The 15,629-nt window shown below is 40.7% G+C and overlaps 1 protein-coding gene across 2 annotated transcripts in view; it reads left to right on the top strand.

The window, feature by feature from the left end:
* Positions 1–15,370, top strand: part of PDE7B (phosphodiesterase 7B) — a 181,659-nt gene extending 166,289 nt beyond the window's left edge. For both annotated transcript variants that reach the window (XM_074862599.1, XM_074862598.1), the window contains 5 exons: positions 2,520–2,611; positions 3,669–3,813; positions 5,801–5,897; positions 9,871–9,951; positions 10,466–15,370. In XM_074862599.1, the coding sequence (XP_074718700.1) occupies positions 2,520–2,611; positions 3,669–3,813; positions 5,801–5,897; positions 9,871–9,951; positions 10,466–10,683 (633 nt within the window). In that variant the 3' untranslated portion in view covers positions 10,684–15,370. The remainder of the gene's footprint in view (positions 1–2,519; positions 2,612–3,668; positions 3,814–5,800; positions 5,898–9,870; positions 9,952–10,465) is intronic.
* Positions 15,371–15,629: the final 259 nt, after the last annotated feature.

Raw genomic sequence — 15,629 nt, forward strand, 5'->3', positions numbered from 1 at the left:
ACCAGCCTGGGCAATCAGATAGCTCATGGCAATTAGTCTTAATAAGGCAGTAGAGTGTTCTTAGGTGGAATAGCTGACTCTACTAATTGTTGGCAGCAGCTTCAGGGATTCTGGCTGTTTGCATTTAAGAAGGGAGTCATATGACTTCATGCTCAGTTGTTGCTTGTTAACTTGACCTTTCCTTTTCCTTCCTCCATGTACTTTAAGTGTGGGAAGCTAGATGGTGCAGCAGCTTTGGTTTAAGTTCTCCTTATAGCTGCAGGCAAAGAGCAGAAACTTACAGAAGTAGAAATACTCTGGGATGGATACATGAGTTTGATTTTTTCCTTAGAGTAACTATTAGTTGGATGCAAGAAAGTTCTTTGATGCCTACATGCTCAGTCCTGTTCTGGTTGGCCTTCAGTGTGACCGTAGAGCCATTGCATCCATGGAGTGTAATTCCCTGGTTGAAGAGGCAACTTCCAGCAAGTAATGCCACCATGCTAGAAGGGAAAGGGGGCACAGAGTGGTTGATCCATGGGGGATCTTCTCAGTTGGGATGTTTCAAGGGTGCAGTCAGACCAGGGTGCAGGAACTATGCACACAAGCACTGCCTTAAACAAGGGTAAGCCTTCCCAAAAGCCAAAAGTGACAGTCAGGCAGGGTTTGTCTAATTTACCTTAAGGTAGGAAGATGAATTTGGGGTGAGTGCTGTGACCAGGATTCAGCTCAGATTAGGGAGGTGAAAGAAGAAAAAAAAATTTTATGTCCTGTTACATTCCCTTATTTTTCTTGGTTAGAGTGCTGGGTTGCAAAAGTCCATCCTGATGTATTTGGACAAAAGGAGAAGAGGGATATTTAAGTTGGCTAATGAACAGAATTGCTGTCAAAAGTAATTTGGATATTGCAAAGCTGATCGTGAGTTCTGAGTCTGTCAGCTCTTCTAAGGAAAAGGACTTAGTCTTTACATGGTTGGAAAGTTTTGGGGTTGGTTTTGTTGTGATTTGTTTTTTCCCCAGTATCTGTGATTTCTATTAGGGGAAAAACAAAACAAAACAAAGAAATATCAAAGCAACATATCAGCAATTGTGTGAATTCAAAAGCAACAGATCATACTGCAGAAAATACTGTAATAGGAAATCAATCAAATTTGTACTGTCACCTTTACACGAATTTTGAGCACAAAATTTCAAGAAAAACACTGACAGGATGATCAAAATGCAGATTGGATCTTGGTTACTGGCAATGTCTAGTGTTGCAACAGTCATTAGGTATGACAGGATTACAAAAGAGGATGGGGAAGCCTTAAGAAGAAAATACTGTTCAGTCCCTCTTGGAGAAGTGGAAGCTGTGCATCACATCCATCAGGAAAGGCAGCACTACTACACCTCAGAGCTGTGGGACTGTGCAGAAGGGATGCAGAGCTTAACAGTGGCTGGAGAGAGGGATTCTGACTCATTTCCCAGTTGGCAGTGATGGGGTGGAGTTCTTGCTCTGCTACCTGCCCAAAAGGTTTGGTTGTGTTTGTTTTTTCTTAGTCCAGTGATTGTCTACTGCAAAAGCCATAAACTGCCCAAAACAGGGATCATTAAGTCCCCTGAGAGGGTCCCTATTGCTAGGTGACAGTCATCTTGTTCACACTGTACATTGTTGTGGATAACAGGACTGTGCCGTTCAGTGGAGGGGTGCTTTGCTGGACTGCTTCTCTGCAGCAAGCAGATGCTTTTGTGAATTAGAATTGTGTTAGAGGTTTCTGAACAAGTGACATTTCTGAGGTGTTCAGTGGTAGAAAGTACTCTGTGAACTAAACGAGTGATGATTGACAAACGCATTGTGTGTTAGGATAGTAATATGAAGTCATCAGACACAAGATACCCAGTTTGTTGTAATTTACAGACAACCTAGAAAGCTGGGTTTCTGTTCCCTAGGAATTTTTTCCAGCCTAACTTTGGTTCCACTTAGTTGGAAGCAAAGAAACAAAAAGGACTCAAAATTTGTTGCAGACTAAGTTGCTGAAGCCTGCAGATGCTCAGTGATACTGATACTCCTCCTGCTTTCGCTGAGCAGCTGCAGGCAGCTTCCAGTTCCCTGACTCCAAGGGAAATTTGGCAGTTTAGTTTTCTTTTTCTTGCCTGCTCTGCATTCAAACTGTAGAAGCTAACAAGACAACCTGGGATCAGTAGGAGGTAAAAATATGATTTTGCACTCATGCTTTAATTCATTTGTTAATAAATCTGTTAGAATGCAAGCTACCTCCCACTCAGATGAGATTAGGTCCTCTGTTCACAGCAGGACTCAAAAACTGTAGAACAACAGGACTCTAGGATTGACCTTAGCTAGGAAACCTAGAAGCACAAGTTCCTTAACTGTAGAAATCCAGACCATTTCCTGAAATCCAGAAGGTTGCTAAAAAGCACACGTTTTAGGCTCATGTTACAGCACTTCCAACCAGCTCTAGGCATCATATGATATGGTGAATCTGTATCTGTACTGCAGATACCTGCCTAATCCTTGAATTTACTCCTTTTATTCCTTCCTAGAATGTTTCAGTGCTAGAAAATCATCACTGGCGATCTACGATAGGCATGCTTCGAGAATCACGGCTCCTGGCCCATCTGCCCAAGGAGGTGACGTAAGTGTCCGCTGGAGGAAATGCATCACTGAAACTAACCCATGGCTTTCTTCATTGTTCCTAAAACAACACTGAGAAAGAGGCCCAGGCTTCAGAGTAGGCTGAACTTCCTGCCGTCTCTTGGTGGCAGTAGGAAATCATGAGACAAAGTTACACAGCAGAAGTATTTCCTAAGACCTTGCCACTTCAGCAGCAGAGGAATTGGCACTGTCAGCACCAGAAACACTGGGAGTCCCATCAGGAATGGACCTTTTCAGATCCATTGATTGCATTTTTTGTTCTACATAGCACCAACCAAATATGGAAAGATTTAGTGATTAAAAAGCATGAAATAGAAAAATGAAGGAGTTGGTTGAGTAACATCAAGACAGCTCAGGACTTCCACCCCTGACAGGAGGTGTGGTTCAGCCTTCACCATCTTCTTGGGTGAAGCAAAAAAAAGAAGCCCCATGAGTACCTTGGCCAGGTCGATGGTAACTTTTTACCTGCTGGTTTTATGCAGTGTTACTGCCATCAAGGAATGGAGACTGAGACACTGAACAGCCTACAATATTAATCACAGGTGACCTTACCAAGAATATAAACAGGTTACCTGGAAACAGTAAACTCCATATCCCTCCAGAAATCCTTTGCATCAGACCAACAACTTCAGTTGTACTTTAAAGGACTTCAGTTAAGTCCTTCACAACTTTAACTGCAACTTCAAAGTTGCAGTATTCACCACCCAGCTCTGAGCAACTGAAGTAAGATGTGAGCATTTTTCTAGATGCATCGTGCTGTTGTTTTGTTTTGGTTTTACTTTCCTAGCACTTTTCAGAAGCTTTCAGAACCACCTATGCCAACAAGTGTTTTTCTTCTACATTATCTATTCCTCCTGAACCCATTTAGGCAGCTAGAACAGTTGTACCCTGCAAACCCCAGCAGAGACCAAACAGATCAGACTGGATCCATAAAGAAAGAGGAAGCTTTATGCTAGCTATGATCCATAGCACGTTGTTTTGAGCTATTAATGTTCAATGGTTCCATGATTGAAGGGTCTTACTTTCCTCAATTGCAGACAGGACATTGAGCAGCAGTTGGGCTCCCTGATCTTGGCAACAGACATCAACAGGCAGAATGAGTTTTTGATCCGTCTGAAATCTCACCTTGACAATCAGGATTTGAGGCTGGAGGATGCACAAGACAGACATTTTATGCTTCAGGTAACTTTAAAAAATATTTTTCTACTATTGTTTTTTATTCATTTTTCAAGTCACAGTATTTCCTAGTATATGTTAGAATAGCATACACTAGTGTGTCTGGACATCAGCATCTCCTTACCTATCACCATAAACACTTTCCTTCTGCCACCTGGTATGTCATGCAAGCATAATGTGCCTCCAGTATTTCCTTATGTAATTTCCTTGAGTTAAAAAGCTGTGAATGCAACAGGTACAGGAGAGTGTCAGATGGTAAGAGGTGAAGATAAGCTATTAATTATTTTATTTCCAGACCACTGCTGCTCTTGCCAGGTAATGCTTCGGTTATAGTCTCTCTTCTGGCAAACATCACTTCACCGGTGTTATTTTCTGGCACCGTGCAGGAGAGCCCCCTTGTTATTCTTTCCAAGACAGCCTGACATCAGGTGCCCAAGTCGCGTTCTTGGGATGGATGTTCAGAAACTGCCTCTGCAGAGACAGCTGTTGCCATGGCAGCAGGTGCTTCTGTAGTGGAGCTGCCCAGCTAATGAAGAAAACATGCTTTTTTTAAAAATCAAATAGATGGAGACTGGTTCTTCCAGCTAAGCTGCAGTCATTAACAGGCTCTTCAGAATAAACCTCTACCTATTAATGCATTATTGTGATTAAAGTAGCTGCATATACATGTTTTTCTGGAGAAGTGATGTGAATTTCACTCTTAAATACATAAAGGAGTTTAAATAATTATTATCATTTATAAAACAAACATCTACACATTATCACTTTGTCGAGGTTACAGGAAAGCTGACAGGAAGGAAGTGCTGATCTGTTCATTCTTCCCTCTCCAGCAGTGTGGGACATGTAGCGATCTGCTTGCCTGTCCTCCATCAAGCACAATCCTTCTGTCAGATTCCTGCATGGACCATGCAGGCCAGGATGGTGGGCGTGTCATATTTCTGGACAGATTAGGCAAGAAAGTTGTGCAAATGCCAAAGGCAGAGGGATTACAGATCTCAACTGTGGCAAAAAGTTTCTTATGCACTTTCTTGAAGACAGGAACTAGGGCACAGACATGGTGAGATTTACTTATATGGTGGATTAGTTGTGGAAGAAGAAAAAAGATCAAGAAATCTTGATTGATCAGGTTAAGTTAAAGAATGTTTCACAGGCCCTTGTAATAGTCACATTAAGGCTAATCAATTTAATACAGAGAGAAAAGAGACTTGGAGACTTCCCTCCTCCAGTTCACAGGTCTGAATTTATACAGGAAATATTTCTTATGTTTTCCTCCCGGGTGCCAGAACGACTTCTGACCTCTGTCAGGCTAACTGACTGCATTCAATCTGTGAAGGAACAAGGCACATGACATCTTGTTCCAAGGCAGTAAGACAGACAATTACATGGTTTACTTTTCTGAAGCAGTTGTTACTTGATTTTAAAAACCTCTTGCCCTCCTGTACTCATTCCCCTGCAAAGCACTTATAAGTACTAGTTAGCTAAGTGAAACCAAGCCAGGGGTGGTGTGGAAAGCCCTGTGCTTAGGTTTGTAAACAAAAATATGCAGACATTAAGATGAAGTGTAACTGAAGTGAGATGCAAGGTCACTCACTGAGACCGCAGAGAAATGATGCCCAAATACACCAGCTTGGCTCTTCCCTTCCTTGTCATCAGCCATGGATGCTGAGCCAGGCAGTCAGCAGGAGCCAGCCTGAGGCTTTTGTTGGCTTATTCCTTGCAAGGAATATCCAAAACACTTTGCAGCCTTGGAATTTGGCCCTCCTCTTGTTCTCACTATGGTAAAGCAGAGGGCTGAATGAAAGTTTTGTTTGCGGCTTAAATTGCTCTTTCCTCAAAAGGCATATTTGGGTGAGGCTGAATCTCTAAAAGGTGATCTTAACCCTTCCCAACGTTGCTGGTGAGGCCTGGGAGTTTCATGACTGCAGATATACTGCTGAAGCACTGCTGGACATCAAATTCTTTTTTCACCGCTACTTTTCTTCCTTGCTTTCAGATTGCACTCAAGTGTGCTGACATTTGCAACCCTTGCCGGCTCTGGGATTTGAGCAAACAGTGGAGTGAAAGGGTCTGCGAAGAGTTTTACCGTCAAGGTCAGTCCCTTCATGTGTGGCAGTCCTCTTTCACCTCAGCTTTCCAGGCGTTTTGTATGTCAAGACAGAGGTAGCATTCAGCCTACCCAGTTTGCCTTGAAACGTCCCTCAAGAAGGAGCTGTTGAAGAGATGCTATGCCTCATTTGAAAAGTAGGAAGGCGTAGAAGAGCAGCAAGTATTTCTCTGCCCTTGCTGCTCCTGTAGCAGCATCAGGCAGGATGGAGAGCTCTGCTGTGCCTCAGCGCTTGCATTTGGCTGGAGAGCCCCGGCTGGGTTCTTCTCCGAGGACCCTCCAGTCACTGTTAGCATTTCTGAACTGGAATGGTGCCAGGCCTACACTGCACCAAAATCCTACTGCTGTCCACAGTGTTTTATTTCACTTTTCACACTCTCTCCAACTACAGCTCCGATGGGAGCCTTACCCTCGCTGTTTCCCAAATATGTGACATTCTTCTGTGCAGAAACGCAGAGAAAGGGTTCAAACGCAGTTCCCAGCACACTGAGCTCTTCTAACACTGTTGAAAGGGCCAAAGTAGGCAAGCCAAAGCTCAGCTAGGACCTATTGCAAATGTTTTCAAACCCCTGCAGAGAGCGCAGGCAGGCAGGGGCTTTTTTGAAGCGCGGTAATTACACCATTTGGCTCTATCTGCATAGGCAAGGTCACGCTGTGCTACAACACAGGGTGCAGCAGGGTTTAATCACTGCTAAATTCTTTGTTTGGAGCATCCTGAGAGCCAAAGGCAAGTGGCACAAACACTGGAAGAGCACACAGTGAAGTTCACAGTTCATTTAAAATTCTGCACTACAAATTTAAGCCACATCCGAGCTGGTACCTGGTAGAGTTCTTCCATAACAAGGACAAGTAGATCAGCAATGTCAGTTTAAGCTGGTGAAATGTCTTTCATGTTTTTGAAGCAACATAAGCAACTTACCAGATGCAGGTTTTTTAGTCATATGTATAGTCAAGGCATAACCAATATCCAGCTCATGAGATGGGGCCCCAGTTGTGCAATACCTCACCTTTAGTGTATTGAGGGACAATGCTGAGAAAGACAGCACTCTCAACTCTTATAAAAGTAAGCTTTTTCCCCAAGACTCAAAATTTGTTAGTATAACATCTAAAATACACCTCCAAAAGAGGACACTGGAGCATACGAGACCAGTTAGAAGTGTAACAGGGAGAAAAAGAGCATTTCATGTGGGAGAATATACAGAAACTGTGGTCTGGCTATCACTGGTGACTGTATAATCCTGGTAAGTGAAACAGAAAACAGTATCAAATAGCATGTATTTAGATACTATTATCACTTTAAAATGCTATTGTAGACCTCTCTTGTAGACCTTACACACAATGCTGGGGCTTGAAGGTATTTTAACATTTGAAAACCACAGCTCTCATGTTTTGATTTTTAACTATAAATGAGGTAGATAATACTGCAATTAGTGCCTTTTTTAGTCTTCCTTCTGGAATGCATACAAAGTTTCAATGTTTTTTTGTATTAAACATTTCTAATGCCATTTCAATAGAGACTCAGATCCGGATCTTCCAGTCATCTGGTGCATCTACACTACATCTGTTACCAAATAAAATATACAACTCAGGTAGGAGCACCTGATGCCTACAGCAGCTCCTAACACAAACCTTTCCTAGAAAAATAATTCATTCTCAAATGTTTTAAAAGTCAATTAGGAACACAGGGCAAGTAATGCAACTTGATTTGTTTATATAAAACTGGAACTGGGAAGACACAAGGTTTTGAGAAAATGGCTAATGTTTAAGCAACATTAATGATCAGTTTCTCTGGTGAGGTTTTAAAATTGCTTAGAAGGTTTTCCCCAGCATGAAAGTTCTCAGCAGCTAATTCATGCAGTTACTTTTATAGCAACTTGAAACATAAAAATACTGACCATCATTTAATTCTTACCATGCAAAGGAAAATCTTATTTTTGTCAATTAAATGACTTGTCAAAGACAACAAGATGTTGATACACTTTGAGCAAGACAGGTCAACCATTTTAAACCTAGAATACCTATAGAGGGGATGTCACAGGAGTTAGACGGTCAAAAATTTTTGGAGGGGGTAAAGGAGAAGAAGAGGACAGTCAAACTGCACATTTGGAAACATGACAAACTGTTATTTTGTCTCAGTGTTGCTGAATTGTTCCTTTTGATTGTTTGCGAAGCTAAAAATGTTTCCCTGATATTTTCTGAATATCTAATTAAAACTGAAAATCCCCTCACATTTAAGAAGAAATTGCATGCTGCAGAGAGAAGAAAGGCAAGACTTAAAAACTCACATGGTATTTTATATGGGGCTGTAGAACCTGAGTAGCACAGTAGCATTTAAATCAAAACTGTTACTAGAGAGAAAAGAGCTTTTAAAAACAGTGAATTTAAAGCAAAATGTTTCTTTATGGGTTGAATACAATATTTTGTCTGATTTAGCAGGCCCGTCTTATAGGAAGGTTTTGCATAACTAGTCCTTGCTACATCCTTATTAGTAAAACAAATGGATGAAATATTACTGTCTGAGGGCAAATGGCATCACAGTTAGTCTCCCTTCCCTCGCCTGCTGTGGACAGGAAAGGTCCTGTACCTCATGCAGGAACCAAGACTGTACTGTGGCAGTGCCTCAGAGAAGCCTAACAATCACAAAGGATGAATGTGTTGCACTCACAGAGAGACTGTTTGTTTAAAAAAAAAAAAAAAGAACCACCCAAAACCTAACTCGTTTACAGCAGTCTTTGCATGGAGTAATTGCTTGCATGGGGAAATGCAATCTCTCCAGCAGGACAAGTCGAGTGATTGTTGTTTGGATGACAACAGGCGAATGAGACTCCCTGAGCCATTTTTCTGTTGAATTCTTAAATCCAGCTGGCCTGTGGTCCTCTGCGACCACTCCAGCATATGCATGATTATTGCTGTTGATTACCTTCAACTTTATAAAAAACATCTCCTGATTTAGCTACGTACAGAATACTGTTATGCATGACAATTTCTGCATCTGCAGGAATATTTCCTACTGACTGGTTATAAGCATCTTCTCAATGCCAGATTTGGTCAATTCTGCAGCAGGAGCAGTCTGAGGTGGCATTTGGAGTAAGCAGATCCCCCAGCCAGGCTGTTCTTCAACAATTTGAAACAGACCCCAGGGCAGGAGCTGCCTGCAGGAATCTGGCTGTCCCAGATTTGCACCTAGAGGCCTCCTGCTCCAGTTAATCAAATACTCTGCTGTGAAGGTGGGTGGCTAGGAGTTCATTCAAGCACTTCAAGTCTGTCTGCTGTCTCGAGTCAGTCCTGTGCAGATGACTCTCTGGGGACTTCCTGGACCACCCAGGGAATTAGTGATACAAGTTCAGTGTAGCAGCAGAGGCATAGCCCTCATACCCAGCTACACCACAGTAATAGGACAAACTTTTAATTTCATCCTTTTTCCGCATTTATAACTTGAACTCCATAGCTCTTGATACAAGAACACATGTTGCCCAAGCCCATGCTCTGGCCCTTATTAGTTTGTTAGTGCAGACACATCTGCAGACAGCCAGACTCCATCACACTGCCCTTTAACAGCCATTTCCACAAGCACACAGTAGCAACTCACAGTACTAAAAGAGCAGCATTTCTTCTAAAATTTATATTCTGCAGTTTTCTAGTAGGAAGACATTTCAACAGTGAGTATATGAATTAGAATGTCTTAAAAATACGTCATGTGAGAGAATCTTATTTTAAAAATTAAGATACTCACATTTAAGTGCTCAGATTTAATGTTCATTCAAAAGTCACCTTTCCTGAGAGAGATTTTTCTTTGTATGGATACTCAGTTTCTCCGATACCTAAAAAGTCCAAACAACAATGGTATTTATAGACATTTGACATGGTCATCATTGGTGGAAGATTCTAACTGCTCAGATCCACACAGTTGCAGTCACTGTGAGAGTCTGTTATTTTCTCTCCTTTCTTTTTTTTTGCAGGTGACCTGGAACAAAAATTTGAACTGGAGATAAGCCCCCTTTGTAATCAGCAGAAGGATACAATACCAAGCATACAGATCGGTATTAGTTTCATTCTCCTCTCTGCATGTTTATCTCAGTATGCACAAGCTCAAAGAGAAACTTTCCTCCCCCCCCCAGTTGTTCTAACAATAATAACCGCAGGTACTGTAAGAGTCACAATTCACATTCTAAACAATGTTCAAAAGGAAACCTATTCAAGCCAAATATTCAGCGGAAAGACAAAGGAGACATTGGATAGGGAGAAAAGGGGCCATTTTAATATCTGTGGAGAACAACTGCAGCCATGTGATTAAATATTGGTCTGAAATCTCCTCAGAGAAGGATGCTGTCTCTCACAGGTTTTACTGTTAGACACACAGATAGAGCCACATCCTCTCATGTGTGCTGGTCAAAAGCTGTGCATTTCAAAAGGAACTGATGGTTGCTTGAGTGTTTATTGTTATTTCTCATCAAGGTTTTTGCCACTTATATTACTGTATCCTGTCAAGGCACAGAGGATGAACTCAAGGAATGAAGTTGTTCCTCACCTGCTGTCCTTTGTGTGTTTCCCCAGGGTTCATGACATACATCGTAGAGCCACTCTTTGAGAGGTGGGCCCAGTTTACAGGCGATACCCCCCTATCTGGAAATATGCTAAACCATCTCAGGAGGAACAAGGCCAAGTGGAGGAGTTTGCTCCACAAGCAACACAGCAGTAGCAGGAGCAATGACCACTCAGGTCAAGTGACTGGCATCCAAGAACAGACTTTAAAGAAGGAAGAGACTCCTTAGTGGCAGCTTTGCACTTTTCCTTATAGCACTGCTATCTCCATCTTGATCACAGCAGCAAACAAAATTCTGGGGAGCCAGGAGCCTGTTGTCAAGACTGTGGAAGGGGAAGAAGTGGCAAAGCAGAAGCTGTAAGTGTCCTCATGAACAAGCCCACAGTTCTGCTGGGTTCCTTTCTGGATCTCCTTCACGTTCCTTTCCCCTCTCTTCATCCTGCATATGCCTGATGCCATTCATCACTCCTGATCATGAACTGCCTGAATGCGGAGTCCCAGTCAGCAGTACTGAAGCTGGGCCGGTTACGGCTGCCATGAAGCAGGGAGGATACTGAGAGAACAGAGGAGATAAAGTCACTTTTGGTTATATATTCATTTACCACAAGTCATACTGTGACATATGTATATAGGCCCAGAGCGCCATATGCTTTCCAGGCTGGCAGCTGGGCTGCACATTAAACCACCAGCATCTTCAGCATCCAGAGGACACTAGCTAAGTGAGACAGCGCTCACAGAGGGCAGAGAGAATCTGGTTATTTTAGTAATTAAAACAAAAACCTTTTTAACTTTTGTATTCTGTGCACTAAACAACAGATCTATAAACCTTGGACTGAAGTTACTCTCCATCTACACAACTCCAGTGTAACAAGGCTCATTTTGGTAATCATTTTTATGCCACTTTGGATAAAATACAGGCATCTTCTCATTGCAAGGAACGGTATTCCCTCGCAAGCGGACGGGAAGGTGCCATACAGTCTAAGCCTTTGAAACACGAGCAGATCTATCTTTTGAGTACTGTTTCAAGTAACATGTTTATATTCATATATGTACATTTTCTGTAAATACAAAGCGCTACTGATTCCCATGCCAAAATACTGGAGTACTGTGGGATTGCTACCTGTAAAAACATTGGCACTGTGAACAGAATACTGTTAGTTTTAATACAAGAGAAAGCATTTGTAAATATGGTATAGAGTTTATTAATATACACCATTGTTTGTGGATGAAAGCCTTAACTTTTAGCATCCTTCATCTTCTGATAGCTGCCAAAATCATACGATCACAAGATACGATTCTGAACTGCCTTTCCACTATCCAAGGTGTATCAAAGGTCATTAAGGAATGAAGTCTGGCAGGATAACTTCTTGAAAACTTCAAACACATTCCATATGGGTCGGTGTTGTTAATCCATGGCACCTTGCACATTGGTCTAGACAAATGCTTCACAGAGCCTGAAGTTTTTGGTTCAAAAAAAAAACCAGAACCCACAGCAACACCACATAATTTGACAGTTCAATCTGATTACCATTTATTTAAGAGTGTGAATTTTTATTAAATAGCTTAGTGATCTGCAAAGCACGACATTGTAATAGTTCTGGAGTCCAGTTGTTTTCTTGAGTGATGTTGCAGTGTAGCTGATTTTTTCCCCACATTCCCTCCTTAGATATCCAGCATCAAAATGCATTTGTATTTTTCTTTTAATTAAAAAAATACTTCAACTGACTTTTAGATCAGTCTTACTCAGTGAAGGAAAAACATGTTGTAGTCAGACTATTAAGGAAAATCGTCATAACTATCATAGTAGCTGAGGAATTTTCTATGTGTTTGTGAAAGATACATGGCCTTATCTGTGCCATAAACAACCTCAGTTCAGATAGTCTTTATAAAACTTTACTTAAGCTTCCATCATTTCAATGAGATTGTATTCTCAGACACTACTGCATTGCACCAAAGTGATTGTCCCCTTCTCCTATGCCCCCAGAAAAATTAATTGCATTCAGGTAAAATATAGTGTTGTTGTAAACCCCCGGTACATCAAATCTGTATAGCTGTTTTCCAAAAGAACTAGCAGATATGGCCATATAATGTTTGGATGTGAATACCTCAGAGAGGCCAACAAAGAAAGAGCTATTTAAGTTGGTGTTTGAGAAAGATAATATTTACTCATAGCAGTGCAAGGGGAGATATAATAGACTTTTTCTCAATTAGAGAATATTGACTTGATTAGACAAAGTGTTCATGCTCATAAGGTGACTAATAACGTTTAAAGGAAAATAAAAACCATAAGTTTTAGTAAAGGATGTTTTACTCTACTAATTCATTGGACATGTAGCTTCAGAGAAAGAGACTGAAACCCACTGAAGTAGGAAGGTGGAAATCACTGTGAGAACAAAGCATCCCGAGAATGATGTTTTTCTTCTCTACTGTTTTGTAAACTGTAAGAAGTAGAAAACATTCTTCTTCCTCACTCTTCTAAATGGGACTCATATATAGGAGTACTATAACGAGCAAAGAGAAAGAGTTGTTGAAGAACAAAATTATTTCTAACCACAGGACATAAATGTCTTTTTAACCACCTGATGGTGGGGATGGGGAGCATCACCATTTTGCAGCTTTTTAGGTGTGTCTTTCCTTCTCCTGACAGATTTAGGACAATTATTAGGACATTGCGGGAGCAGTATAATGTGCTCCTTAGAAGCACTTAAGCACATACAAAAGGATATAATTTCCCTCGTTTTGTCTTTTTACTAAGAAATGGAAGCCATTTTCCATCTAGTTCAAAGAATTTTTTTAAGATGTTCTGAAGTTTAGTTAAACAAACCGGGTGTCTAGCAGCATAAAAAGCTCTTGACAGATACATTGTTGAGCTGTTTCTGAGGAGCTTCCAGAAAATAGGTCCAACAGGAAAGCTTAGGTACAAATCAAGTTCTGTTACAGCTACAATAAAACCAAGACCTTTTCTGTAATTGGAGCCTACAGGGTCTATGACAAGTCTGCTCTTACCAAGTTAAAACTTCCCAACTTTGAAAAGCTGGTCTTAAAATGAACAGGTTGTGCAGTTTTTTGGTGCACTGAACATACTTGCTAGATTTCAGTCACCTTGTCTAATGAAACAATTCTTGAAATAGGTTCAGGGTGGCTCCAGAAATGCTTCTGTACTTGTAAACCACTCATTACACAAGTTTGGGTCTGGGCCAGTTTGCCTCAGGTGCTCTAGACAAAAGCATGCTGAAGAGTTGGGCTCTAGCAGCAGATGCCTGCTAGCCAGATTCACTGGGGTCTGTAACACAAAATGCTACCATTTGATTTCCCATGGAAGAAGCCAAATCATACCTGATACAGCCAATCCAACAGCACCAGTGCTCAGTATAAGCAGTTGTGATACATATTTGGTATTCTCTAGTTCAGAGGACATTTCTGTCCTGGGATTTCTCCTCAGGATGCCAACAGAATGCACAGAATAGAAAAACATCTATGCAGATAACAAATTTCTGTCTTGTCAGCCCTATTAGCCACTTTACAGAAAGCCCTTATAAATGATTTTTCTTTCTTATTGAGCCAGTGCTGCTGAAAGATTCTGAAATTTTAAAACTGAGTTAGGTTTTTCATATAAGGAAAGAAGCAGAAAACTACTAAAAGCAGGAGCTTAAAATGCTTTTATGCCCCACAAATACAATTCGATTAAAATACAATTTCTTTAAATGCAGATTTTATACGATCAAAGAGGGAAATTCTGTATAAATAACAACAATAATAAAAGAAAGTGGCAATAAGTGAAACTTTTAGGCTTGTTAAAATGACGTCTATGTATGCATTTTGGTAAGTAAAGATTTAACCTAGGTTTTTAAGGCTCAACGTTCCAGTCACCAGCCAAAAGGGTGAAAAAGGACTATTGAAAATGTGTACCTTCAAAATACAGAAATGGAGAGGAGTAGCTGAGTTTATGGAGAAAAAAAAAAAACCAACACATTATCTGCAGTTGTATCTAACTAATTACAACGTGGGTCAATTATTTTTCTATAAACTACTTTTTTTCATGACAAAAATCACAAGTCTCCCTGAATGATCAGTGAGAAGGCTGCTACCACAGTAGATGAGATAAGCCCATTTTCACACTGCATAGCTATCTCACCAGCTTTTCCAAGCTGTGGTTGAAATTTCTATTAAAAGTTTCCAACAAAACAGAGACAGAATGCATACTAGTCCTTCCAAATGGACTCTCCTCAGAAAGGAGAAACACTCAAGTAGTTAAAATTTTATTTTCAGGCACCAGTCAGGGTACCAGTCATAATTTATAGCCTTATATTTTAAGTCACTCATCCAAGTTGTCCATAAAGTATTCCCATTCCCCTCCCGACACCACCACCCCCAACTCATGGCCCACAAAAATCAATACTTAAATTTGAATTAAGATCCTGCAAATCCAAAACCACCCCAAAACACAAATAAAACCCCAAGGCAAGCTTCATGCTATGAATATGTATCAAAATTACTGATTGGTGCAAATTATTATTTTATTATTTGTTTCTATAATCCATCCAATATTTTAGGTACATAAACTTTAAGTGCAGAGCATAAGTTTAACTTGGATGTAAAATATATTCTGCTTATCTTTGAATTCAAGATTGTATATGTCATGTTTATTGTAAAGCATTTTATATATACATATTCACATATCTTATACAACTCTATGGGCCAAACACTGGTCCCACCAGCTTCACTGGGACCAAGAATCAGCCCCCATATGTGCGTATATATGCCATATGCATCATTCTGAAAGGAAGCACTAGATTGTGTGAAAATGCTGTGACTGCTATGCAGTGATGCCAAGAGACTTAACTGTATCTTTTTTAACATACTGCTGTAAGTATTCATCATGTCAAAGAATGACAACTAATAAAAAAGAAAAAGAATGAAGTGTCCGAAGTTCATTGGTAGAGGTAGTTGACTGAAAGCATCTCCTTAGTTTGCAGAAGACATTCTGGTTTGACAAGGTAACAAAAGCCCTGCTGCTTCCATCTTCCCACTGCCTCTCCTTCCTACCAGCAGGATAATCACTTTCCTAGTGCACTGTTTCTAAGAAGAGCTTTTCTCTAAGTTTACCCTTAGCCTTGCTGTAGGAATTTCAATGGAGCTATCAGCAAGTAAACTATTTCCATATATTTCTCCTAA

The sequence above is a fragment of the Strix uralensis genome, chromosome 3 (assembly GCF_047716275.1).
Source record: "Strix uralensis isolate ZFMK-TIS-50842 chromosome 3, bStrUra1, whole genome shotgun sequence".
Classification (NCBI taxonomy): Eukaryota; Metazoa; Chordata; class Aves; order Strigiformes; family Strigidae; genus Strix; species Strix uralensis.